Raw genomic sequence first — 24,964 nt, forward strand, 5'->3', positions numbered from 1 at the left:
AATGTTTCGTTTTTATTATGGAATATGTTAACAATCAAATTTACAAACATCTATTTCAAATTTCAATAACTTTCTTTTTTATTTTTTATTTTTGGCAAGATTCTATTATTTCCTATATAATTCATATAAATTTATCCTTGCAAATGAACAAAAACTTGTGATACAAACTTAAATTATTATATCAATTATATGAATTCTAAAACGTGGAACTTCGTAGATAAATCACTTATGTAGCCATCTCAAAAACTTAAAAAAAAAAAACACAGCACGTCTTCTCTACAGTAGAGGATCAAATCATTTCCAGTAAACAAAGTATAAAAATGATTTTTTCAAAAGAAAATAAAAGAATAAAAAGAATTTTCTAGCACGTCAAAATTCTGAATCAGAGACAACAGCAAACAAATCATAAGAAATTCAGGAGCACTGAATCTCATTGTTCCAATGGTATTCATTTACACACGGTTCACTATGATAAAATCTGAAACTTATATCATTAAACTGTTGTTACAACAAGGAAAGGAGAAAAAAAACCCACAAACTTGAGCAAGAGGAAGAAGACAAGAGACTGGAATTAAAAGAAATACCACCACCTCCTGTTTCTGGTGGCCGGAGAAGTGACGGTGCTCTGAGACCTCTGAGGAAGTTGTTCCCTAGTATTGTGCTGGATTCTCACATCACCGGTAGGTTTTTTCAACCAGAAAGCCAAAGCGATCCCGACAATACTAACAATTGGAGCGGCAGCTAGAAACAGCCATCGGATTCTGTTACCTTCGCCTCTCGGTTGATTCAGCTCCTGTGGGTTCTCCACTCTACCTGGCTCAGTGCTTGTGCCATTGAAGTCGGGAGCTTCCTCGGTGTCCAGCTCAGTAAATGCATAATAGATTTCTGCATCTGTGTTGGGTGGCTGAGGCTCATGTCTTGCAGTAATGCTGTAGTTCCTTTTCGTCTCTTCGTACTCTGGATCATCGGTTGGAAGTTCATGCCGGCAAACTGGGCACGAGTTCCTCAACTTTAACCATGGCACGATACAGAAAGAATGGTACAGGTGATTGCAGGGAAGCTGCTTTGCTTCTGTATCAACGGCCAATGGATCCTTGCAAACCGCACAGATCTGAGTACCATGCCTCTCGTGGTTGTCCGAAATGACTACCGATGGAAGATCCCTCACTGAGGATGCTGCTGCAGGAGGTGCACCTCTTCTTGAGTTGTCAGCAGCCGCTAGCTGCTCGAGTAGTTCCTCAAAGCCTCTTGCATCGACATAGTCCTCCGGGTTCCCCACATACGCTGGTTGAAATCCTGATTCTTCAAAGTCATTATCACCATACCGTGCTTGTGCTTCGCCTACCCTGAAGTGAAACCAGGCATCATCTCGAGCTACTCTGCCATCGCCATTGGGACTGATGTTAGTAGCATCCTGGAATTGCTGGTGTGGGTAGACAGATCTGTGTTCTTCCCAAATAGCCTCTTCCCAATATCGTTCTTCATCCTCTTGGTCATCAGAGTTCCACTGATCTAGTCCTGCGTGCATTGGGTCGATGTCTGTGTCACTTGACCCAGAGCTTCCATTCTCGAGTTGCAAAAACAAATCTCTGTCAAATAAACTATGCCGATCCACAGAGGCATCCGAGTCTCCACCATAACCGCCAAAACTTAAGTTTGAGTCAGATTCTCCAAATATGGAGTCTGATTGATCAAGAACATCACTGTCATTATCAGATAATACAACCTGTTGTCTCCTGTACCTACTTCGAGCTGCATAATAGCTTCCACGTCGCCGAGTAGCAGGAGTATTGCTGCCTCCAACTTGTGTTTCATCATGACGGTTGGCCAAATTAATCAGTTGTGAAAATCTGCGAGAGAATGAATCCTCCATTGACTCCAAGCTCCTAAACCTGTCTCTGCTGTGTCGCCTTAATCGACGAATATCTCTCATGCTCAAATTTGTCTGATTATCATCAAGGATCATGATTTTACACTCTCTACAAATGTGGATTGCTTCAAAACCATCATTCACTTCGGCTTCCAAAGAAAAACTTCTTCGGCATAATAAGCATCGTACTCCTGTTGGGCTCGAATGAGGAAATAAACTTTGGTTTTGGGGCGAATGGTCTCCAGACAATGGCGACTCAAGGTAGAATTCCTGGGATTCACCATCCATCTGGGAACCTGATTTGATAGAAAATGATTCTCAATTCCAAGCGAAAGCAAATAAAAAAATTGTTATGAAACTGTTCAATAATGCCAAAAATTCATTATCAATTTCTTAAAGCTAGATGAAGCAAACAAGCAATACAGGCGATGACTAATGTGTTTTACTTAAATTATTAACATTTACATGTAAAATCATGTCAGAAAAAAAAAAACTGCTTGCTATCAAGCTCAACTATGTAAACATTTTTTTTTTTTTGATGAATGAGATCAACTATGTAAACATGGTGGCATGAGGTCATGCCACCATGTTTACATAGTTGATCTCATTCATCAAAAAAAAAAAAAAAGGCTTGACAGAAAGTAGACAACAATTATTCCACAAACATTAGTCTTCAACTTCTGGAAGATATAAAGAGAAAGATATTTATAAGAAGATAAATGTAACTTATTAAATGCTCACTATATGAGATAAAGTTGAGAAGGATAAACTATTACATTATTATTGTATAGAATTACAACTCATGCACTTTTAGCCGTCCAACATAACTTATTCTATTTGAAACTTAGACATAGAATCTAGGTCATTTGACACTCCTCTAATTACATAACTAGAAAATATTTCACTAGAAAAAAATATACATTAATAAAAAAAATAAACACAAAAATAGTGCAACATAATGAAAACACAAGGTCTTGGATTCATCTTTCAAGAGTTGTCCACTGGACTTATGGTTGTAAAGAGACAAGAACTTTGAAATGTGAAGTTGGTGACAATTTTTAAAAGACAAGATAATCTTCTTTGGCTGCTTCTCAGACTAAAGACAGCATAGGATCCTAAAGTTTTTTGAGGATAGATTACAATTGCTCTTCAAATGAGGAGTTAAAATACGAGAACTTATGTAAAAACTGATATTACAGTGAGAGTTGAGGATGTTAGAGAGATTGATTAAAATTTTAACATCTACTCCAGAGAAAGAGGATGATGAACAAGAGATATAACATCCTCTTTCTCTGGAGTAGATGTTAAAATCTAATATACTTTTAATTAGGTCCTATTTGGACCAGTCCTAGCAGGACTTGTTAAGGATTTGCTTCCAGTGGGTAAGAGATGAACCCCACTAAGGTCAGTGTTGCCACTGCCATATAACAAATCCATGTTCCTCTACACAAGCTCATTTCCCAGGTGGATGGAAGTGATTAGATGGCTTGATCACTTCTCAAAACTGCAACAACAAAAAACGCAAGGTCCTCTTGAAGCACAAGAATGAGGAGACCACTTGGAAGGATACTTGGGGGTTCCAAATGGATTCCATAGATCTTAAAAGTCCTTCAAATTCCATTGGCAAGTGGAGAAGAGGCTAGACAAATGGTGTATGGGAGGAAAGCTATGTCAGAACATGGAAAGAAAGAAGAGACTTTATCCAAGTGAAGAAAGTGATATCAAAGACCAGAAAGGATGATGATGATCCAACACCATAACTAGCTCTATGTCCATCATCTAGAGGAGATGTTGCAGTGGAGGGAAGAATGATGCTATCGAGGACTCTGATGCTTTGGCATTGCAAGGACACTAGCAATTTGTGTTGCTAATATCGTGCTTTTATAGGAGAGAGGAGCACCACAAGCAAAAGGGGAAACCAATTAGGAGAAAAGGCTATACATTGGAGAAAAAGGTTAGAGAGGAAAGAAAATTAAGTTTTATAAAGGAAAAGAAGTGTGATTTGGTCAGCAACGGAGGAAGGAAGGAAGGAAGGCCTTCTGCTTAGCAAATTGAAGAAGGAAAACCTAACCATAGCAGAGTAACCCACTCAGATATTAAGTTGAAAGGAATAAAATATTGCATTAATATTGTAGAGCTGCAACTCGTGTATTTTAGTCCCCTCCAACAAAACTAATTTGATGTTAAACTTAAGTATAAGACTAAGCTATTTTTTGTATCTAAAAAGATAAATAGTTATCACCATCCATCAGTGTTAATGCCATAAGATTTAGACACTTTCAACATCAGCAAGGCTTAGCCAATCCTCCACTTTTTTTCATATAAGCTTGGGACTGACATTTACAGTTTTAAATAACATCTAGTGAGCAAATGAAGGCAAATGGGAAGAAAAACCCGAGTTTTGTCAGCAAAGGAACCTCTTATCTTGCTCCAGTAATTTTTATATTTGATAAATTCATTTCTTTGACACAAGAAGATTTATACAAGAGTTCATTATTCTCAAAACTGGAAAAAAAACAACGTGCAGTCCTATGGGTGATTGGAAATTTTACAATGCAATACTAGTTCAACTGTTAATGTAAGAGTTAAACAAAAGAGATTAAGAATGTCAGTAGATGCCCAACCTGTAGAGCTGAACCTTATATGCTAGTGAATCAAGATATTGCCTATCATCAATAAAGGTTATCTTCTATACTATTTGTTTGCACAACAAAGTTACAAATAGTACACATACATTGTTGAATTTTTTTACAGTTGCAAGATATTAACAAACAATTTCATGTCATCAGAAACTCATAATCCTTCTGATTATATAAGTCATATTCGTGAAGTGCCAAGAACAGCATAGTACAAAAATAAATAAGCTCTCATTCAAGGCAATTAAGTGCAAACATAAGTCATCTTTCATTAAACCTAAGTGTTATATAAGCATCACCAGAATGATAAATGACAATAAAACTTCCCAAAAAAAAAACAGAGGAAATCCTAGCCCCATCATATTAGGCACATCTAATTAAGTCATCAAGTTCCTACATAAAGAACAAGACATGCTTAGCACAATGAGTAAAAAATAATTGAGACCTCAGGAACTAAAATAGCTGGAATAACTAAAATCAAACAAGTGAAAGTAAGAGTTTTTACAAACTACAACTAAGGATATTGAAATAATTTATGAATACAATCAAGAAATCAAGCTTACTTGTCCTATTCACCTAAGGTGATAAATCATAACGTTTGAAAACAACAAACATTTTCATATAGTGTGTTGGCATCATCCAACCTTGATGCACAACTCGTGCAAGGCTGCTGTCCACCGAATGATGCTTGAAAACAAGGTGCTAGATTGTCGAACAAGAATTAGTGCCAAACATGAGTTGTCAAACAGACAAGGATGCATATGATAGAGGCAATGCATGCAGGCTAGGAGGATAAGTCAAGCAGTAAGAGGAATATAACTGTGAATTCATTTCCTGTCTACATATCACTTCCAAGATAGCTTTTGGCAATGTCATATTGGATAGTATCATAGTATTAGATCTAGTATAAGAAAGCCGATGTAGTGTTAGGTTGGATTGTGTCAGATTTATTACTGAGACAAGTCAGATTTTCCCTTCTAATTGAAATGGAAATAAGCAATAAACTATCCAAATCGCTCAGGTAACAAGCTACAGGGAAATCACATTTTTTCTCAAACATTCAGCCCCATCACCTATCATCTTAACTTCGTGAACATAGATAAAATGTGTAATGTTGACTGCCACAAATGCAAACATGCTTAGAATTATTTATCAATCAGACTATTTAATTGGACAAACAAACTTTGTTTCTTTGATGAGCTAACGATCTCTGAAATGGGATCACATTTCAGATTTTACTAGAAATAAAATCTTTGTCTGATTACTATTGGTTGAACAATATTTAGAGAAGTCTGTATCCAATAATGGAGCATTATCACTACCATTCTCATATCTCCAAGTTTGAGTAGTGAATTGGTCCTACAATTTTCAGGCATTTTCAATTGATGGAACAAATATAATGGTATCTCAAAAGCCTGATATTTTTATCCACATATTTCCTCTATGTTCTCATATTTGTTATGCCTTGTATTTGTTCCTTCCACAAACTTGAAAAGAAAATATCAATTACCATTTTCTCCTAGCTTTTTTAATGTTAAGTATCCCTGTGCAATGGCAAATCCCAATAGAGCTCACTGGGAACAATTGCACCAACTGAGCTCTAGGTGTCAACGGTGACGATAAATCTATCAAAGGAATTTATGTAAATTTTATTTATCATTACACCCAGCAGTTAGTCATCTGGTCATGCTAGTTGCATTCCTTTTTGTATTTACGTTAACAAAGGTTCAAGTACCTACTAGCATAATACACTATCTTTTTAATAAAATCTCTATCAAGCCATTTTTTTCAGTAATATCTATGTTTAGCGTTTATAATATTCAAAAATATTATGTACCAATTTTTTATCTAATAAAAAAATATATTTCTAAACTTTAGTATTAACAAATTTTTCACAAATGTTATTTTATTGATATTCTCATCATGCTTTGTATTATATGTGATTCCAAAATTCTTGCTCCTAATGAGTCAATCCTCTTTTTTATTAAGTAAAAAAATCTATTACCTTACCAATTTTATTATGTTTAGTGTATTGTTTTTGTTATAAAATAATAGATAAGATGGAAAATTGAATAATTGAAAAATTATGGTAATATATTAAATGCTATTAATGATTGGCAATCTTAACTTATAAAAGTTCCTAATATACTTTTTTACTTTGAAACTCTAGTTGCAAATGATAATGTTATTTTCTTTGGTCAGATATAATTTGCTTGTTATTTATATTTACTTTCAACTAGTTAACTAATCACATCACATATTCACATGCATCACAAAAATTTAATCATTCTCAAAATGTTCATACTATCTGAATAATATCCAATTTAACTCTAATGGAAACAATTAAAGTAAAATCTTACTAAAACTTAGTTTACTTCAATTCAACTAGAGTGAAAATATGAAATATTTTGCCCAAAATGATAATTATCCAACACGATGTCCAATTGAACTTTTTTTTGCTGTGATTTCTTAATAATTAAGCAGTTTGCTCATTATTAAAAAAGGGAATACCCTTATAAAATATACTAATCAAGCATAACCTACTTAAATAATTAAAAATAGATATACAATTGATGTAAATTCATCTTAAAGTTATATACCTTATGGTAGTGTATCATATCTGAATAATATCCAATTTAACTATAATGGAAACAATTAAAGTAAAATCTTACTAAAACTTAGTTTACTTCAATTCAACTAGAGTGAAAATATGAAATATTTTGCCCAAAATGATAATTATCCAACACGATGCCCAATTGAACTTTTTTTTTTTTGCTGTGATTTCTAAATAATTAAGCAGTTTGTTCATTATTAAAAAGGGAATACCCTTATAAAATATACTAATCAAGCATAACCTACTTAAATAATTAAAAAATAGATATACAATTGATGTAAATTCATCTTAAAGTTATATACTTTATGGTAGTGTATCATATCTACCCTTGAATATGTATATTCTAAAATGTGAAAAGATTATCAATACTCTGTATATTTCCTGTTGTAAAGGCATAATTAGATATAAGAATGTTTTTATGGTTAATGCTTTTATAGTAATGACTTTGCTCCACAAATCTTTGGGTCTAGAACCTGTGACAATGTAAAGTTCCTATGGCTAATTTAATCCATTTCACAGATGTGAAAAAAAAAAAAAAAAAGAAATATTCTACCTTTCCAATCAAAAGCTAATTTTGAGTATGAGGTAAGTTAAACAATTCCAGTGAGAGGGATTTTAGTCCCACATTGACTTGAGATGAGAGACTTTATTATAGTGTATCAAGTAACTCCCTCCTTCCCCTTGAGGCGCATTTTAAGAGTGGGAGAAGCCAAAAAATAAAGTTGAGATGAGAAGGGAAGCCTTGACGCAACGGTAAAGTTGTTGCTTTGTGACCAAAAGGTCACGGGTTCGAATTCTGGAAACAGCCGCTTGTAAAAAGCAGGGTAAGGTTGCGTACAATGGATCCTTCCCCGGGACCACGCATGGTGGGAGCTTCGTGCACTGGACTTCCCTTGAGGCACATTTTAAGAGAGGGAGAAGCCAAAAAATAAATGCTCTAAAAATAAACATTTCCTCGAGGAGGTGATGTGTTTGTGCTAGCATGCAAAAGATGTTCTCTTCAGTTATTATCACTTATAGGTACAATAAAAATGCTTTTGTTTTTTCAACTAAAGGTGGCTAATAAGAGGAACACAAATTTCACAATAGTTAAAGATGAGGAATCTATACACTTCTGTGAGGCAAGGTAATCCTTACCACAAGGCACTTAAAAGAAACAAAGAGAGAAATGGTCTTTTTTGCTTCGCAGCTTGCGTGAAAATAATAGCAACATACCTAGAGGTTAAAATTAATGTGCAAAAATAATCTCATTGGACGAGACATGAGGTTTCAACTCCCTACATAAAGGCTTTGAAGAGGGAGACTTTAATCCTACATTGGCTAGGGGCTTTGTACCTTCATCAAGCTCTAGACAGAAGCTCCTCACCTCCTAATGAATACATGTATTTTGAGAAAGGGAATATAAACGAGGATCTCATTCCACTCCAGATCCATTTCAAACAATAGGTCAACAAACATGAGAGCTTTGGTTAATGTCCAAAAAATTATAACAAACAACATTTTTAATGCAAGGATGAAACACTTCCAAGTCCCATAAGGAGGAACTTTTCAGAACCTAAACAAAATTGTAGGATCAAGAAAACACAATTGTGTGAGAATGACTGCATAGATAATTCATATTAATCAATCATCTTGGAAATATGCAACTTGGAGATGACATTAACACATTTATATGAACAATAGTATTGAATCATATGATTAAAATCTAATCTACGCCCCTCTACATGATAACCCATAGAAGTAAAGTAAAAAAAAAAACATACAAAGTGATTGCCGATTCATTACAACAATATGTGGGAAAAAACCTGCCCTATCCAACACAACTCCCCAAACATTTCTTGGATAGTTTCGACAAATTTTCTGCATATCAAAACATCAATTCCTACGGACTCTCATACTTTTTGCAGTCATCCCAGCATTGGTTAAAATAAAGGACTCATTTTGAGAAATGCGAAACCTAGAAGACAGTATGTCAATGCAAGATTTGCCTTCGCCCAGATCATTGCGTTCGATTTGCTACATATGGGCAATATATTCCGGACAGGAAACCCAAACCAATCTATTAAAAAGCAAGGAAATCCTGGAAGTTGAACCTCACATACGTGCATGATAGGTAGGATGAGAGATCGCAGGGCAATCAAAAACCGATTTTACGAGAACACAATTTCTTACCTCACCGTTGCTCTTCTAGCATGAGATCGCGATGGCACGGGCAATAAAACTCGAGCTGGCTACTGCTGGGGAACAAAGAAATTGATCAGGCAAAACTGCAGGTAGAAGACGAAGGAATCCAAAGAGGGGATTGCTAGGATGCCTGGAGCAAGCGATCGGAGATTAGGACCGTAAATTCCACGGGAGGAAATTGGAAGAAAGGGGACGAGACAGAGGGAGTTAGCGAGGAACACGGATTTGTAGCGGTCGCGACTCGCCAAGCCCATGGTAAATAAACCGGGCCAACATCCGGTCCAACGGGAGACTCGGAACAGGCAGATCGAACCAGCTCAGCGAACCGGCCCCATCGTTGGCATTCAACGCTCGAATACATATACCATATTTAATTTTATTGATTTTAAAAAAAGGAAATAAAAAAAATCATTAATTCCGTAGATTTATCATAATAAAGAATATTTATGGATTTCGATTCTTAGAAGAATCTAATTTGATTATTCATTTAACCTGTATATTCGATCAAACAATGAAATATTACAATGTAGGAAACCAATGTGATCTCACTGTATGCTCTCACTTTATATTACACTGTACAAAAGCAGAATAATAATAATAATAATAATATTTTAAACCATGAGCAACTGTCTGTTGTACTACAGTGGACAGCAACGTTATGCATCAAGATCACCATTTACATCAAGTTTCAAACCTGGAAAAGCAAAATAGAAGGTTTCAAATTTCATTACTTTTGCATCAAGATCATCACTTGTTGAATTGAACCATAGGCAACTAAAGGGAAACATGTCTAAGAACATGTTGGCTTTATGAACCGGTGAATGTGTGTGCGATATTGGTTATCCTGGTTTAGCCTCGCATCGAAAGTTGAACAACCAAGTTGAGCTTAAAAGATATCGAGCCACAAAAGTCGTGCTTTGCAATCAAATGGTGACACAGTTATAGACTTTGTAAAAACTAACATGCTGGTTTTGATGGCAGAGAAATGTGTATGCAATCAAATGGTTTGTGTCAATTTAGCCTCAGTATCTCGTAATGAGAATTGTAGTACAGCTAAGTTGAGCTTAATAATTTCAGGCAGAATGGTTTGAACCTAGCAATGCTTCACATCTATGATAGGCGACCAACTCATGAAACTTGGAAGTAGAACAAACAAGTTAGCTCTTTGATAGCCAAGACATGCAACTCGAATCGGTTGTCTCAGTGTAGTCTCTCTTCAAAATTTTACTAGGACTAACTCAAGCCTCTTAGTGTCTCACATCTTGTATAAACCCACTCATGTCAATTGGTAGTAGAACTAACATGTTGATTTTGATGGCTAAACAATGTGTTTATTGCATTGATCATCTCAATTTAGTCTCAAATTGAAAGTTGTACAGTCAAGTTGAACTCAACTATATCGGGCCTCCTAGTTGGAACCAATCAATTTTTCACATCACTGATAGACCATCTCATGGGCAATTGTCAATAGAGGGGCCATTACTTCGAGTTAGGCTTGGCGAGATGATTCTTAAAAAGTATATACCGAATGGTATAACTTTAAACGACTAGAAACTTCAAAGATATTGAAAAGGAGAAATACCTCGCTAGCAAGTTTGCTGGAAAGCCAATCCAGCCCCTCATACAAACCATCACCAGATGTTGCACATGTGCTCTGTATGTACCTATCAATCAACACCCATTTTCATGAACAAAGAGTAGTTAACAACGATATAGGCAATGATACTGCCAAGAAACAAAAAGTCAATCAGTATTCAAATTACACTGAAAAAATCAAGACTTTTAACCTTTCTTCAGTTAGTTTTAGTGTCAAGCTAGTGAGACAATTTTATAGTCAGTTTTTTCTCATGTATTTAGTGGAAGGTTTAGGCAATTGGTTCTTCCCTCATCAGAATGACAAAGTTATGGAATATGTTGGAAAGATATAATAGCCTTGCATAGAACACAATAAAAGCATAAGATCGAGATAGTTGACCCCAAACAGTTGGGCAAACATGGCTTGATGGAATTTTGTTTATTTGGAATATTAAGTCACTCTTCAGTAACTCCAACTAAAAGAATGAATGTCATGAAGGATGAGGTAAGTTGGTTGCATACTTGCAAACAAAACAAATAAAAAGGGTTTGCAAAATAGAATGACAGAGAAGAAAGGACAGAATTGAGCAACAAAATGGCAATGTGTTGCCAAAAGCTAGAGGGTAGTATGGTGTTTGATTCCAGAAATAGTCTTGACCACCAAACCTTGCTTAGCGTGAACATATAAAAATCTAGCATTTCTAGAAATAATATGAACATGAAGCATCATACCAGTGTCGCTTGTTCAGAGAGTGCAGACCAAGCTTATCAGTAATTTCAGCGACATTCATTGCATTTGGTAGATCTTGCTTATTTGCAAATACAAGCAACAAAGCATCACGTAACACATCCTGCACGCACACCAGAAGGCAGTCAGAAACTGATACTACCACCATTTATTTTGTATTTTGAGGTTTTACCAATCATGATACACCATTTCCTCGAAAACTTTGATGTCACTGCAACTTTTGTTCTTCTTAAAAGGTCAAAATAGATAAGTGGGCAAATTTGGCATTGGTTAAGCATCGAACATGAAGAAGCATATGATGCACTCTACCAGGAATTATCATAGAGGTGGCCATTTATTTTGGATTTTTATGTTTTACCAATTTTGTCACATAATTTCTTCTAAAACATCAAAATTTTGTTTTTTATTATTATATATAAAAGGATAGAAAAGATAAGCAGGTAACTTTGGCATCGAATAAGCATCAAACATGAAGAAGCATACAAATTTACATGGAAGCACAAGCTACAAGTAATCATGTACTCTACCTTCAAGTAAAGCTACCACAGAGTTGAACCTACCTCATTTAGTATCACGTGCAGCTCATCCCTGGCATCCATAATACGGTCTCTGTCGATGCTGTCAACGACAAAAATGAGTCCTTGGGTATTCTGGAAGTAGTACCTCCATAGCGGTCTAATCTGTTTTGATAAGGCAGAGAAAAAAATAAATCAAAAACAGCTATCAAATAAACTCTAATCCTTTCATGCAGCGTTTCTAAAACCTCTGATAGAGCATATTATCATCATTGTCTCAACGATGTATGTGGTTGAACTAAGTTACAAAATTAAATCAAGTTACCTTACTTTGGCCACCCACATCCCAAACGGTGAAATTAATGTTCCTGTATTCCACAGTCTCCACATTGAATCCTGAAAAGGGAGGAAACTTTTTGAGTGTGAACAACTTAAGAGAACAAAAAATATTTTTCTTCTATGAACAGTGGCATTCAGTAAGAAACAAGTTTAAGAGGAATCTGTGATATGACCTAACTCCCATGTTTCAAGGAAACTATCTTAGAAGATGGATACTAGTTGCCGACTTATGGAAATTACTCAAGAGTGTAGCCATATCATTTTCAAAGACATGGATGGATTAATCTCTGTAGCAACTGGAAATATCCTCGAGAAGTCCTTAGAGGAACTGTTGAGTTGATATCGATGCATCAACCCCAGTCCTATCTAGATGAGCCATAAGATTTGAGGAACCTTCTTCAGACCAATGACCAAAACTCTGAACAATATAAGTCTTATCTGTAGACCTGGATTCTGTAAAAGGCTTTTTCATGTGTTAAATCAATGGATTTATGACGGAAAACAGATTTGTGATACTCAACAAACTATAAGAAAAGATGACAGGAATTTAGCATATTCTTCTAAATTTTAGGACTTTTTTATTGCTTTCGATTTGTTTTTAAAGCATAATCAAAGCCAAACAAACTAATGGAGCTGAACCAAGGCATCGGGAAATAGGATAACATCCAACCTTTAACTACTCCCCCAAAATTGCAATCTTGCATAATAATTTGTTTGAAGCATCACGTAGCAAGTCAAGAACTGTACCAACGGTAGGGATCGTAGTAACGACTTCTCCAAGCTTAAGCTTGTACAGGATCGTGGTTTTTCCAGCCGCATCCAGTCCGACCATCAAAATCCTCATCTCCCTCTTTCCAAAGAGCCGGCTAAAAAGCCTCGTAAAAGTAAGCCCCATCCCCTTTACCACTGATGAGCACAATGATCCAACGCCAAAGAAAAAAAAAACAACCAAGAAACAGATCAAGCAGCTGATATCCACAACATCAACAGCAGAACGGATTAGAACGAGAAAAATAGATCAATCTTCGTAACGAGAGATTCACATAGAACATAAGAAGCATGGAATGTAATGCGAGGAATTTTACCCTAGTGATTTCAACTTCTTGGACTACGCTTCTCCAGTGAGAAAGGAAGAGGAAGAGGAACGATGCGAGGTGAAATCGAAGAACCTAATTGCTTCCCTTTTATAGACGGTAGAGTAACGTTGTTCTACGCGGCACGTTGTTGTTGGATGTTGCTGGTGGGCCCGTAAACCGGGAAGGGTTCCATGTCACGAGGTTAAAGCAGACCGTTAGATTAAAATCAGTGTGAATCTACACCGTCAGTTTAAGTTTCCACTTGAAAAGATCGTACCCGTGCTTACGCACGTTGACTTTAGTTAGAATGGAGAGGAGTAGACATTAAGAAAACAATTGGAAAGATCCATTTTTAGTTGCTTATGGTTGAAGGTTCTTCAGGCTTAAGACCCAAGCTCGAGTCAGGTCAGGCCGAGCTCGGGTCTAGTCAAGTCAAACAAACTCGAGTCAGATCAGACCGAGCTCGGGTCTAGTCGGCCCCTTTAGAAGACCAAGTCAAGTTTGTGTGAGAAAGTGGGAGAAAAGAAAACAATTGCCATTAGGCAAAAAGGTGCACCTCCCAGTCCAAAGGTGAGAGAGCTTCATACATCCCAGTCCATCTATGCCTATGCAATGACATTCCACAGATCAAAACATTAATTGAAACAACTTATTTTTGTTTTAAGTTTAATTACCTAGTGACAGCTATAAAACATACTATAGTGATGCTAATCTTTATAGCCCGCAAAGCACAGTGATATTGATGTTTATAAATCAGCACCATTATTGTTTCAATCCTTCAAAACTGGACCCATAACTTCATATAGGACGTCAGTCTCATCGTACCATAAAATCTTAAATTAAAGGTTTTCATAGTGTGCACAGTTTGTTTTCATATATTCAATTGGCGTGTCAATTGATATTGTAATATACGGTAAATTTAATAATGAATGTTATTGGAGAAATAGTTTTATTGAATTTTTCAAGAATTTTTAAAAAAATTTCTAGATTAAAACAGAATTCGTATGACACGTTTAAGAAAATGAAATTAATAGGACTTAGAGAAAACCTGTTTGATATATCAATTTAGTGGGAGTTGATTGAGAAGTTAACTTAGGATTTAATAATTAATCCTAAGTATTTAATTAAGCCCTAATTTTCGTTCCTCTTCCATTCCCGATCCTTCTTCTTTCCCCTCTCGCGTCTCTGCTTGATATCGCCGACACCGAGCTCTCCCGACCACACCACGCCACACGACGTCGTCGAATCACCGCAAGCACCGACGACGTTACTCCTCCGCCTCCGGCCAGCCGTCGTCGTCCCTCTTTTGTCCCTGTTCCGTGCCCTAGATTTTCGCCAATCATTGGACATCATGAGCAGCCGACGCTGGGAGTGGTTCGACCTTCTCTAGCCACGAGATCATCTCACTGTGCATTCTTTGTGGTGTGATTTCAATTTGTCGTCGTCCCTCTTTCTCCACTTCCCATAGCTTTATCATCGGTCATGCCACCCTTGCTCAGCTATCACATTGTGCGTTGAGGGCCAATCGGTGGCAGCCACTCGATGTCGCTTCACTTGGTGATCGATCACCGTGGCCAGACTCATAGATCTCTCTGTTGGATTGGACTCGCAGCCGCCAGACCCTGTTCTCCGGCCTCAAGAGGGTACGATGAGCACCCTCATCTCTATTTTTTTTTTCCATATGATTGTTGGCTATAGTATTCATCTGATCTGCATATAGGTTGCAAATCTTAGTTGTCGCACTACAACCCTGTTGAATTCTGGTCAGCCAACTCTGGTTTGGGGTACTAGATGTAATGGGGTAATAGTATCACTTAGCCCTAGCCATTAGCTCCAGTGACGACCTCCAACAACGAATCATCAGTTGAGTGCAATGGAATTGGGTAAGTTTTAGAGTTGATTCATGATGGCTATTTGGTATTTGATTGATTTAGTTGGAAGCATGATCGATGTTAGGATCATCGAATTGTTGTGGTGAATTGTTAGGATTAGAGTTATTATCCAATTGATTATGTGGATGAATTAAGTGTGCATTAATCTTAGAAGATGGTCATGGTTAAATTGATTAACTCATGAGTAGGATTGAAGTGAAGGAATCATGAATTGAGTTAAACCTAATTGGATTAATGAAATAGGTTAATTATTTCGATTAGGGTTTCCCCTAATTAGTGTGGGTTTTCCCTAATTAGGGTTAATCATGAATTGATTAACTCAGTTTTTCCCCATCTTTCTACCACGCAATTTTTTATTCAGTCAATATCCGTGATAGAGTTCAAGTATACGTTCAGTGCGTCACGTCAACCTGTGCTAGGTTGTGTCATGGTCTCACCATTTTATTTTGGGAAACAGACGTCCAAGTGTGACCTCTTAACACCGCTAGAGATGATGAATCTATTTTAAGGAGACTATCTCGCTATAGAACTCAACGTCTTTGTTCCTCAAATGACACTCCTAATGTAACTCGGGCTCTGGCTCTGAGTTTGTTCAATGTTCATCTCGAGCCTTTGGCATCAACTTCCTTGATTCAGCACTCGAAGCACTTGCCGACTTGATAACTAGGCAAACCAGCGTCTCGACAAATTCCTAGTCAACTCAGACTTGGACAGCTCGAGACGACATTGACGATTTGTAAGCAGCTGTTGCGCTAAACACGTAGAAAGCACAGCGGAAAAACAAGTTCCTTTCAGAAGATCCATGCGAAAGAAAAATATATACTAAGTTTCTACATGATGTAGGGAGTTATACATTTGATGCATGCACTCGATCTTCTGACTGTTAGGATCTCAACATGATCACACGTTCACGCCTCTAACGGTATCCACATGAACAAGCTTCTCGTCCATCTCACGAACTCAAGGATTGGAAAAGAAAATCACCTAAGGTTGTGCTAGCAACCAAACAAGGTGGTTCGGTGGAGGAAAGAAGAAGAGTGGAAGATGAAAAGAAGACCAAATGAACACACTTCTTCATTGGCCGAAATTCACCTTTTATACCCCTAATGGAATACCAAAAGTCCCTTTTACCTTTTGCTCTTCCTTCATAAATGACTTTTAGTCATCTTTCATGAAGAGCTTTTTCATCTTCTATTAAGAGCCTTTTCATCTTCTTTTACATGATCAATTCAAAATTGATCTTTCCTCTTCCTTAGTGAATTCGAGTTCATCTAATGAATCTAACTCATTGGACCTCATCAATCCAAATTGACTCCATGAATCTAATTCAAATTAGACTCAATCCAATAGTTGGATCCAATTGAGTCTAACTCAATGAGTCTAATTTGGATTAGATTTAATCTAATGATCTATTATATGAACCTATCTCCAAATCAACTTGTTCTTTATATGTAACCCAATAGGTTCCGTAACGTTGACAATGTATCCAAATTAATATTTTAGAGACATAAACAATGAGAGACATCTAGGAAAGCATCATTGCTACTCAAGTGATGAGAATGTCGAGATTCGACTTAACCTTTCCATGACTATTATTTTGTATGTCTTGGTCGTTCTATCTTTGATATCTAGATTGATCAATGAGGCATAGATCGTGTCATCCTTTTATCAATCTTTGTGTTTCTTGATTTCTAGGTAGACACACTCAATCAAATAAGCTCAATATCTCATATTGACTCATTTGAGCATGACCATGCATTCTTGTGTCCTACTAATCAAGGGGCACACAGATATCACTTCAGTCATATGGAAGGGATAGATCCCATCTACATCACTCACATCTCTCCACATAAGTTATTGCATACCCAGTGATCGACTTTATAGTCCACCCTGTTACAGGTGACGTTTACCGATACCAAAGTATACAACGCCTTATGTAGGGAATCGTAGTGATTCAGGTCTAAGAATAATTCATATCAATAGTCACATAAGAATATTTATGACACTCATATGACGATCCATGAAAGATTCTCATGACGGATCATTCAGTATATATTCTCTAATATATACCTATGTGTCAACCTGATATCTTATATCCATGACTTGTGAGATTAAGTCATTCGTTGACCTACATACTAGTCTCAACGCATTAATATTGTTCTTGTATATTAATGCTTGATTAGGAATAGTTAAGAGTAGTGTTCTATGTATATCTATAATATCTCACTATCAATTCAACCAATTGATATATTGTAGATTAGAACCTCCTACTCAAGGACATTATTATACTTATTCATTCGGCACTGAATTGAAATAAATATAAGAACCAACTTTACCATTTATTAATAATGAAATATGATACAAAAGGAGCTCTTTACAATCATCTCATAATTGGTACTGTTGGACCCTTGGGCGGCCGGCTAGAGGGGTGAATAGCCCTGTACAATAAAACAAAAAAGACCTTCCTCGACTTACATCTTTATCAAAATCAACACTTGCATAAATAGTATTAAAAGACTAAAAAGGAGAGGCACAATAGATTTACTGGTTACAACCGGCAGGTTGTTAATCCAATGAAGATGAAAAGCTCAATAAAAATATCCTCTGGGCAGAGAAGTCTCTTACAGCAATTAAATCTCACAATTGGAAAGTTAAACTCAAAAGAAAATGATTTCAAGTGTTGTCTTTCATTTCCTAGGTCCAGGAGTCTTTTTATAGCCCTTGAAAAATCTTATCCTGGGCTGGAAGGCACCTCCAACATGTTGGAAGGTGCCTCTAGCGAGGCATCAAAGGATAAAGTTTTATCCTTTGCCAACGACAAAATTTGCCAAGTCGAAGGCGCCTTCAAGTGCTTGAAGGCGCCTTCCACCAGAAGGTCGCGAGGGTGTCTTTAATCCATTGAAGGCGCCTCCAATAGCTACTATAGAGTTCTAAACTTCTCCTTTAGCTCTTCTGCTGCTCCGCTCGTTTGGGTGATTTCGGCCAATCAGAATAGGGCTTACCCAAACTCATTTTCCGACCTTCTCCTCGAGTAGTCTTCCTCCTGGCTTCTCATCCCTCGGACCGCTACACGCTTCCTTCTCGTCCGTCGGTGAACTTTTCTACAGCACCTCATCTCTCGGCCGCACTGAGCCCGTCGGCTCTCTCCCGTATCGTCCTTCTCGCTAGTTGCGTCTTTCGCTCGATTTCCTATGCTCCTAAGTTCCTGTGCACTTAGTCACAAAGATTAAATACTAACAGAACCTAACCTAATTTAATTTATCATATTAAAACTACCATAAAATATTAATAGATACTAAAATTAATACTAATATGATCGACTTATTTAACTTGGCTAATAGTTTAAAATTATCGATTCAAACTATCTTAATAAATAAATAAATAGATAAATAAATAAATAAAAATGGTCCCTCCGATAGACTATCTTAATAAATAATAACTAAATGAATATGGTCCCTCTGATAGACTAGAGAAAAAATTAACTATATTTTAATACACCATATAGACAATTGACACAATTAACATAACACATTGGAACTTAAATTCACCAAACTAGCGGACACTTGCCATCTCCCCGCGCACCTGGTCATATATTTTGATCCTGTCCGAGAGCTGAGACGATGGTCGCTGGGGGCGTGGCGCTCCCTGCTGGCTTCACACAGACTTCGGGATAGTGTAGACCTCTGTTAAGAACCTACAAGCATAAAATCGAGCCGGGAAGGGATTCTCGGCGACGACCCTTCGACGTTCAAGTCAGTTTCCGATGGCAAGAAATCGAAGCAGAGTAACGAGTACTGTAGCTACAGTGGTGAATAGCGCATACCTCCGTTGGAGTTTGGGGGTCCTTATATAGGACTCCCTGAAGGCGCATGCACGCTTACCAATGTTAGGATCGATGATCGCGGCTAGAGAGGGGGGGGTGTGAATAGCCGACCCCAAATCTTCGCGTTTCTTCCTACGATTAGGGTTAGCGCAACGGAAATAAACAAAAGAAACGACAATGGAGAATAGCAAACCTCAAACTCGTCGATGTAACGAGGTTCGGAGATGATACTCCTACTCCTCGGCGTGTCCGTAAGGTGGACGAAGCCTATCAATCCGTCGGTGGATGAGACCCCGGAAAATCGGCTAATAACAACTCCTTCTGGGTGGAGAAACCTCGCCACAATAACTTGCAACAACAAGATAGAAATACAGCAAGAAATACAAACAATATGAATGTAAAACACCTTGCTTGCCTTCGACTGGTTTCCGTTGATGAAGCAGCAACTTCACGGAAGAACAGCAGCAGCTGACCAGCCGAGGAAGCTCACACGAAGCTTCACGAAGCAGAGAGCTCAGCAAAGCTCAAGTGCAGCAAGAAGCAGGGGCAAGAAGGAAGAAGTATTGCTGTAGAAGCCCTCGATCTTCTTTTATAACCTGCACTGCAAAGAAGACAGCGAAGAAGACGGAGATAGCCGTTGTCACTCATAACGGCTATACCTGGACCGATCAGGCTCCACCCTGATCGGTCCGAGGCCTCCCTGATCGGTCTTGGGGACCGATCAGGCTGAGCCCTGATCGGTGACCTTTCTGTGCTTAAGGTCTGGACCGATCAGGCATTCTCCTGATCGGTCTAGCTTCATCCTGATCGGTCCTGGGGACCGATCAGAGCTTTCTCTGATCGGTCCAGGGGCCGATCCCTGCAGATCGATCAGCCGTATCACTGGATCGGTCACCAGACCGATCCAGGTTTAGAGCTCCCAGCCCTAAACCCTACTTGGTCCTGAGAACGAGCTACCGAGCCCTCTCCGACTTCGTCCGGTCCAGAGAACGAGCTACCGAGCCCTCTCCGACCACAGTCCGGAGAACGAGCTACCGAGCCCTCTCCGACTTTCCGTGCCAAGTCTCCAACTTGGTCTTCTCCGTGCCAAGTCTCCATACTTGGACTTTTCCCGTGCCAAGCTTCCTGCTTGGACTTTTCACCAGATGTCTGATCAACCTTGACCCATCTGGATTTCCCTTGCCTGGCTTCACTCACCAGGACTTCCACTTTCACCTAGCTTCACTCGCTAGGATTTTCACCTGGCTTCACTCACCAGGACTTTCCGAACTGCCTAATATCCCAGTTAGGACTTCCCAGTCAAGTATCCGGTCAACCTTGACCTACTTGACTCTTCTTCATTCAACCTGATCAGACCCTGATCAGTATCTCTCCGTATGGACAACTGCACCTGTATTGTCCATGTCTACATGTCTTTCTGTATTGTCAAACATCGAAACCATGACCAAGGTTTACGCTTGGTCAAGGTCAACCTTGACCTACTGGAAATTGCACCAACAATCTCCCCCTTTTTGATGTTTGACAATACCTTTAAGTTAGGCTAATCCAATAGCCTCAACTTTCTTCATGCCACTAGGTAATGAAACATAAGTTACAACCTTACATTCTCCTTCTAAGAAGGCAACCTCCTTCTTAGATAATGAAGGTCTAACTTAAACCCTTCATTCTCCCCCTATTGACACACATCAACAAACTCTCCCCCTGAAGAGTAAGTTATCGTTGTTCACAACTTCACTCGTCGTGATCAACAAACTCTCCCACTAACTCCAATGTTCTTCCTTGAACATTCTCTAGACATTCTTCCCCTTTTTGACACACATCAAAAGGAGAGAATCAAGGTCAAGAGTTTCTTCCTAATGAAAGTCCCATACCTTTCATTGAAACCCTTAATTTCCCCCTTGATACTAAATTCAACAATTAGTGATAATCCCATATCACTCTTAGGAGTAAAAACTCCCCCTAAAAGTCAACTCCTCCTTGACTAATAGGTAAAACTCTCCCTAAAGGTCAACTCCCCCTTGACCATTGCACCAACAATGTCTTGGAGAGTTCCAAACCTTTAGAGCTCGAAAACACCACCTCCCGAGCTGCAATTTCAGCCAAACAGTCGAAATTCAGCAGGTTGGCACGCGCTGATCGGTCACCTGACCAATCAGACCTTCCCTGGATCGGTCACAGTGACCGATCCACACAGACCTGGACCGATCAGGGAACCTCCTGATCGGTCCACGACCTCTGATTTTGATTTCTGAAGTTTTCTTCTCCCGAAATTCAGAAACCTCTAGAAAATCACAGAAAATTTCAAAAATTGTGAAAATTTGAGGATACATTCCTCATAACATATACTATCATGGAAAAATAGTTTTCTATAAAAATAACTTCCATTTTCAAAACTTGATACAAAGTTCGAAAAACTTTGAGATAGTTCAAGTTTAACTCAACTTTGTATCAACTTGCTCAATGATGAATGCTATCACTAGAAAAGCTTCATCAAGGTTTTTCAAATCAATTTTAAAATGATTTTAAACCCTTTAATTTGGGACCACAATCTTAGGGCTAAATGTACATGACTTGTACACAAGCTTTCCCTATGATCCCCAATTTAGAATTAGGCTCATCTAGGTACAAGAACTATGCACCTTGATCCTAACTCATGATCCTAATATCTCACACACATCTAAGGTGTATCAAACACATCCAAGTCAATTTTGATGTGAGATATGGGTTTAGGTTATCTTATTCTAAGTTCTCATGAATTTTTTTTCTAAACAACAATTTGATCTCCATATCAAATTGTGTTTCTTATCCTTAAATCAAGTTAATTGATCATTAATGCACAAGATGATGACATGGCATATAATGATATCATAAGTGAAACATGTGCCAATGTCATGATGTCATGGCATAAGGTATGAAACTAAAAATAAAGCATGTCATTTAACTAACCTAAGCATTATCATGACATTTTAAATGATCATAAAATAAATATGATGTCATGACATGACATATGGCAAACAATACATGGCAAATAATATATAAAGGTATAGAGAATACCTAATTCTAGCCTTAGTTGCCATTTTTGATAATTTTGATCATTTTACCATAAATTCTATATTCCTAAGTGTAATAGACCTAAAATCATATCCTCAAGACTTTTAGATCAATATGTGCCAACTAGATTGACTCTAGAAAATTCCTCGAATGTGGTTGGCACATCCTAATCACCTTAGGAATAATTCTTAATTTCATTTTCAAGGCTTGATTGCACCTTGAAAATTCCTAAAGTGCCACCTTTTGCCATGATTAGGTTAACTACCTATTCAAGTAAGGTTGGCACACCCTAACTTATCTAGCGTGATGAAATCACGCTCCTAGGAACCCAATACCTATTGGAGCTCATTGGGTTCACTAAGTATTCTCTAGGGATGACTTCCCTAGCAACCCTTCTAATTACCCTCCTAGGCTTTGAAGCCTTGGTCATTTGGGACTCATCAAGATCAACTCTAGGGGTGACTCCCCTTGTGACCTTGGTGATGGTCTTCCTAGCCCTAGATTTTGTTCCATAATCGAATGAAACATTGTGATAAGTGGGCTTGACCACTTGGGACGTAGGTTTGTGACCAAAACCTTTCTTGTCCTTGGACTTGGGTTTTTGACCCCTAGACCCCAGAGTCAAATCCTCAAGAGCCTTTTCTAGAGAGTCAAGTCTTGACCTCAAGACTTGATTTTCTTTCTCTAATACCTCAAGCTTTAATTTATCATTTTTCTTTGAGGTATTCCTAGGCATATGTCTAGATGATTTGGGATTCCTACCTAGGTTTTCCTTAGCCTTAGATGGGTTAATTCTAGGGTTGGCTTTCCTAGTGTTATCCTTATCTAGGCTCACATGTTTGACACCTAAGCATGTGTATCGATTTCTAATGTTATCATGCTTACCATTATTAACAATAGCAATAAGGCTACTAGCATGTGTCTTATTATTATTGCAATAATGTGCCTTAGAGATTACCTTAGGGTTTGCCTTAGCTCCCCCTATCGATGTGCTCGTCTTCTTGTCCTTGTGAGGTTGCCTCCCCCTCGGACATTGACTCCTATAGTGTCCTTTTCGCTTGCATTGGAAGCACACCACGTGCTCCTTGCCTTTGCGTGTCGGGACTCTGGCTTCCTTGACCTTTGGCGCCGGTGGAGTCTTCCTAACCCTCTTTGGACACTTACTCTTGTAATGCCCAAATTCCCTACACTCAAAGCACATTATGTGTAATTTATTTGAAATTAAATGGCTTGAGTTACCTAGGGTTGAGGATGGATGAACGCTCTCTCCTTCATCCCTTCTGGAGGTAGAAGCTTCTTCTTCTTGCTCCGAACTTGAAGAAGAACTCTTCTCCTCTTCTTCTTTAGATGTTGAGTGACCCTCAACTTCTAAATCCATTCCTCCATGAAATGAGCTCCTTGGCTCACTTGACTCCTCTTCATGACTTGAAGTGGAGTTCTCCTCATGGAGCTTTGCCAAGTTATTCCACAACTCCTTGGCATCGTTATATCCACCTATCCTACACAAAACATCATTAGGTAAAGAAAATTCAATGATTTTCGTTACCTCATCGTTGATGGTTGATTGGTGGATTTGCTCCTTCGTCCACCTCTTCTTCTTGAGAGGTTTTCCTTCTTTATCCTCCGGAGGAGTGAAACCTACTTGCACACACCTCCAATTCTCAAGATTAGTCATAAGAAAATATTTCATTCTTACCTTCCAAAACGCGAAGTCGTCGCGATCGTAGAAGGGTGGAATCGTGATGTCCTCTCCGAGTTGATCCATCTCTAGCTTGTGCTCCCTCGGGTGTTAATCCGGCGAAGAGCGACCTAGCTCTGATACCACTTGTTAGGATCGATGATCGCGGCTAGAGAGGGGGGGGTGTGAATAGCCGACCCCAAATCTTCGCGTTTCTTCCTACGATTAGGGTTAGCGCAGCGGAAATAAACAAAAGAAACGACAACGGAGAATAGCAAACCTCAAACTCATCGATGTAACGAGGTTCGGAGATGATACTCCTACTCCTCGGCGTGTCCGTAAGGTGGACGAACCTATCAATCCGTCGGTGGATGAGACCCCGGAAAACCGGCTAATAACAACTCCTTCTGGGTGGAGAAACCTCGCCACAATAACTTGCAACAACAAGATAGAAATACAAACAATATGAATGTAAAACACCTTGCTTGCCTTCGACTGGTTTCCGTTGATGAAGCAGCAACTTCACGGAAGAACAGCAGCAGCTGACCAGTCGGGGAAGCTCACACGAAGCTTCACGAAGCAGAGAGCTCAGCAAAGCTCAAGTGCAGCAAGAAGCAGGGGCAAGAAGGAAGAAGTAACTTTTAGAAGTAACTTTTAGCAGAGGCAGTAGCTCCTCAACCCCTTTTGTAACCTGCGAAAAAGACACAGAAGAAACTAGCCGTTGCTACGCAACAGCTAGGACGTGGACCGATCAGGCTTCATCCTGATCGGTCCACAAGGGTCCTGATCGGTCACAAGACCGATCAGGCCCTTCCCTGATCGGTCATGTGGACCGATCAGGTCCTTCCCTGATCGGTCCCATGACCGATCAGGACCTTTCCCTCCCGAAGGTGATCTCCTTCTGATCGTCTCCTGATCGGTCTGCAGACCGATCAGGAACTTCACTGTATGCTACTGATCGAT

General features: G+C 38.5%; 2 protein-coding genes across 3 annotated transcripts; both read right to left on the reverse strand.

Moving 5' to 3' along the window:
- Positions 1-406: 406 nt before the first annotated feature.
- On the reverse strand, positions 407-9,520 carry LOC121984520. Of its 2 annotated transcripts, XM_042537479.1 has the most exons (3): positions 9,435-9,516; positions 9,293-9,354; positions 407-2,166 (listed from the first exon to the last, which is right to left on the reverse strand). In XM_042537479.1, the coding sequence occupies exon 3, from the start codon at positions 2,156-2,158 to the stop codon at positions 572-574; it is 1,587 nt and encodes a 528-aa protein (XP_042393413.1). In that variant the 5' UTR covers positions 2,159-2,166; positions 9,293-9,354; positions 9,435-9,516; the 3' UTR covers positions 407-571. The 2 variants fall into 2 exon arrangements, with proteins under 2 accessions (XP_042393413.1, XP_042393414.1); XM_042537480.1 differs by having other exon boundaries at positions 9,298-9,520.
- Positions 9,521-9,764: 244 nt separating this feature from the next.
- Positions 9,765-13,641, reverse strand: LOC121984521 (ADP-ribosylation factor 1-like). The gene is made up of 7 exons (XM_042537481.1): positions 13,567-13,641; positions 13,229-13,387; positions 12,468-12,538; positions 12,188-12,307; positions 11,612-11,730; positions 10,887-10,968; positions 9,765-9,998 (listed from the first exon to the last, which is right to left on the reverse strand). The coding sequence occupies exons 2-7, from the start codon at positions 13,374-13,376 to the stop codon at positions 9,993-9,995; spliced, it is 546 nt and encodes a 181-aa protein (XP_042393415.1). The 5' UTR covers positions 13,377-13,387; positions 13,567-13,641; the 3' UTR covers positions 9,765-9,992.
- Between the last annotated feature and the right edge of the window lie 11,323 nt (positions 13,642-24,964).

This window comes from Zingiber officinale, chromosome 5B, assembly GCF_018446385.1.
Source record: "Zingiber officinale cultivar Zhangliang chromosome 5B, Zo_v1.1, whole genome shotgun sequence".
In the NCBI taxonomy this organism is placed as follows: Eukaryota; Viridiplantae; Streptophyta; class Magnoliopsida; order Zingiberales; family Zingiberaceae; genus Zingiber; species Zingiber officinale.

Excerpts from the sequence above, each read along its gene's own strand:
- LOC121984520 (XM_042537480.1), bottom strand. The coding sequence starts at position 2,158 with ATGGATGGTGAATCCCAGGAATTCTACCTTGAGTCGCCATTGTCTGGA.
- LOC121984521 (XM_042537481.1), bottom strand. The coding sequence starts at position 13,376 with ATGGGGCTTACTTTTACGAGGCTTTTTAGCCGGCTCTTTGGAAAGAGG. Across the intron at positions 12,539-13,228 it reads TACTACGATCCCTACCGTTG|GATTCAATGTGGAGACTGTG; the intron begins GTACAGTTCTTG and ends CTCCCTTTTCAG. Across the intron at positions 10,969-11,611 it reads TCTCTGAACAAGCGACACTG|GTACATACAGAGCACATGTG; the intron begins GTATGATGCTTC and ends GTTGATTGATAG.